Source organism: Gavialis gangeticus, unplaced genomic scaffold, assembly GCF_001723915.1.
Source record: "Gavialis gangeticus isolate Ggan-Ray unplaced genomic scaffold, GavGan_comp1, whole genome shotgun sequence".
Classification (NCBI taxonomy): Eukaryota; Metazoa; Chordata; order Crocodylia; family Gavialidae; genus Gavialis; species Gavialis gangeticus.
The window spans coordinates 3,753,830-3,757,240 of NW_017729009.1; the positions used below are offsets into that span (position 1 = coordinate 3,753,830).

At 44.2% G+C, this 3,411-nt stretch overlaps 1 protein-coding gene across 2 annotated transcripts in view; it reads left to right on the plus strand.

Annotated features, from left to right (window-relative positions):
• Positions 1-1,636, plus strand: part of RPN2 (ribophorin II) — a 29,306-nt gene extending 27,670 nt beyond the window's left edge. For both annotated transcript variants that reach the window (XM_019509800.1, XM_019509801.1), the window contains one exon: positions 1,306-1,636. Coding sequence is in view for 1 of the 2 variants with exons in the window: in XM_019509801.1 (XP_019365346.1) it covers positions 1,306-1,315 (10 nt within the window). In the remaining variant the exon portion in view is untranslated. The remainder of the gene's footprint in view (positions 1-1,305) is intronic.
• Positions 1,637-3,411: the final 1,775 nt, after the last annotated feature.

The following is a 3,411-nucleotide window of genomic DNA, read 5'->3' on the forward strand; positions in this document are numbered from 1 at the left end:
CAGATCAGGCCAGTGCAAACAAGCAGGATATTTTGTGGAGTTATTTTGTGACAGCAGTTAATTTTGCCTGGCTACCTGAGGGTGGGTGTGTAGCCTTGAGTGTGTGCCCTCATGTCCCTATTTGCACCCTTTCAAAACATACCTCATAGTACTGCTATTCTCTGATGCTTTCTTTTTTTGTGCACAAAAAACGGTTGTAACGTAACTGAAACACAATTGGTTTACACTGATAGGCAAGATTGATACATTAGGGCTCCTATAGACGTGGGGAACCTGCCCTGGCACAGTGGGAATCGAGCAGCAATGCTGGAGTACCGGAATTGACGTGCACCAACAGCCTTCCGCATCACGTGTATCAGGTTCCCTGTGTGTCCCCATACTGATAAAATGGCAGCCATGTACTTTGAAATAAAATATGTTTGACAGGTTTTAGTTCAAAGTGCCCCATTGCCATTTTTCAGCACCGGGACGCTGATACACATGACACATGGGCATTTTGATTAGTGCAGCTTGCTAATTAAAGCACCTGGCACTGCAACCGAAACGCATCTAAAAATGCCCTTGGTCTGGTGCCTGGACATCCATTACATTTCAGTCCTTGTTGCCACATTGTGGAGCAGACAAGGAATGGCCTTGTCTGCCCTTTATGCTGCTCTCCTTATCCAAGTTGCATGCAATCAGTATCCTTCATATATGACTTCAGACCATAGCCAGGTCTGTTCTGATGCCCTCAGAATATATTTGCTAGTCTGTGACTATAGTGGAGCTCTTCTTGTGTGTGCCTGTTCTAAACTCCACATTGTTGGGGCCTCATATTTTAGAGGTGCCATTGCAGTTTGCCACTGCAGTTGGCTTCACTGAGTCTGTGATTCCTCAGCACCTTTGGGTCAAATCTATCCTCAGATGTGGTTTGTAGTGCCATGCATTAGACCTTACTAGGCTTGCTATTCCACCCACATGGAGATGGCTGTTAACTAGGGGATACTAAGATCTTCCTTTCACACTTCATGTGAACCCACTTATTTTAGGTGCACAAAACAGCAGCAGCTTCAGTTTAAGGGTTGGAATTGGACTCAGCTGATGTTTTGCAAGGTTGGCCACCTCTTGTCATGTGCCCAGAAATCACCTTTGCAGTGTCTGGACATTTCACCACTCCTTGCGTTTGCTCCTCATGTGGTTTATTTTTTCTTGTGTAAAAGAAACCCTGTGCCTTCCCTCAGAAGAGCAGGGGGTGTTGTAATACAGAAGGAAATGCTACATAGCATAGAAAATGTTAATTGTGTCTGGTTTTCTCTCCCCTTTCAGAACACACTAGTATCAGAAGAATGGAGGAAATTTAAAAAAGCAAACGAACTCCACAGGAAAGAGGCCAACAGACAATTAGGAGGCCAGAAATGCAAGGTGGAAAAGATTTTTCTTTTTGTTGGTAATAAGTTCAAGAGGATCACAAATACATTTCTTTACCTCGTTTTCCACATTTGTGTTCCATGGCTGTTCTGAGTACATTTCAAATTAAGCTGTCAAAGGCTGTCTCTTCTTCCCCCTATCCCAGGTGTGTAGTTGGATTCTGTTTGTTAAAAAATGTAAGTCTGACATGCCTGTGCTTGTGGAATAAAGAGGACAAGAGGAAAGAATAGTTTAGAGTATTATTTGTAGCTATTTCCAAGGCTGTGAGGTAAAGTTGGGCTCCAGCGAAGAATGAAACAAGTTTTCACGGCTTTTCCTGTCAGATAACATCTTTGTTGTGGATGTGGTTTTGTTGAAGTTTTTTTCACATTTCTACTGCTTCTGCTATTTGCTTTTCATATCCTCTCCCCTCTTGTGTTCATCAGAACCAGAGTTACATGAGTTTCTGCAGCAGGACAGATGGATGCAGATACAATGCCTGCATCTATTTATCCAGTGCTTATTGCAGCTGTCCTTAAAGGACTGCTGAGCTTTAATCTGGACTTCTCTGGATTAATTGAAGGTGCATTGATATAGTCTAAGCAACTAATAGTGAGCTCACTGGGCAATCAGAAAATTATGGGCAATTGTGGGTAAGATCATCTCAGCCTATCTCAATCTGTATCAACACTTGCCTATTAACCTCAAACCTTATCAGGTCCTGCGAGACTGCCTTTGAGGACTCTGAGTAACGCACGGAGCCTTCATGAAATGGGAACAACTGAGCAGCCTGAGTGCCAGTTCTGAATAACAACATAATCAGCATTAAAGGGGTGTGAACAGCAGGCTCTTTCCCTTCTTGAGGCACACTGAAATCGGCTCAGCTGGTGCCTTGTATATTAAAATCATTGGAATTTGGCATATGGATAGATGCTGTTTCACAATGTAAATAATTGCTTGCGTTATCTATGAGCCTTTCTTACACAGCCTGTTGTAGACCAGCATGAAGGGCAGGCTGTTGTGCCTGTACCATGGGAGAAGCTGTCCATGGTACTGACGTGTGAAGGCTTTAATGGGCACTGTTCCCCTTAAGAGCAGCCTGGGGTAAAGGCCCACAGGCAGTTTCATTCACACACCTATAAGGGATGTTCAGATTAAAAGTCTCCTCTTTGAGTACCTTTCTAGCCTACTTTTATTTCTTCTCCATCCCCTAGTACAGACCTTCCTACTTAAAAAGTAACTCCTTGGTTTTCCATCTGCGTGCGTGTGTGTGTGTGTGTGTGTGTGTGTATATATATATACATATATATATATGTGTGTGTATATATATATATATGTATATATATATATACACGCACACACTTTTTTTTGCCAACCATAGCAAACTGGTTGATAGATTTGCTTGATCCAGTAAATGACATCACCAGCAAAAATCCTTGCCTCCTTACCGTATAAACTGGGCAAGCACTAAGTCGTTTAGTTTAGACGCTCCTGAGCCTTGCTGTTCAGTCTCTATGCCAGGGGCAGACAAAATACAACTTACAAACAAAATACAACCCCAGTACTCTTTCCTGCCATGGCAGGGGGTTGGACTAGATGATCTTCTCAGGTCCCTTCCAACCCGAGAAACTATGAAACTATAAATCTACTCTCTAATAATTTGTGTCCATTGTTCCTTGTCATGCCAGGGGGCGCTAGGGGAAACAGTGTCTCCCCTAAACCCTTCTGGTCACCCCTAGTGAGTTTATAGACAGTCACCAGGTCCCCCCTCAGCCTTCTCTTGTAAAGGCTGAACAGGTTTAGGTCCCGCAGTCTTTCAGTGTAGGATCTGCCCTGTAGTCCCTGGATTGTGTGGGTGGCCCTCCTCTGGACCCTTTCAATGTTGTCCACATCCCTCTTGAAATGGGGCGCACAGAACTGGACGCAGTACTCCAGCTGTGGCCTGACCAGCGTCACATAGAGGGGGAGGATCACCTCCCTGGCTCTACTTGAGATGCACCTGTGGATGCACGACAAGGTCCGGTT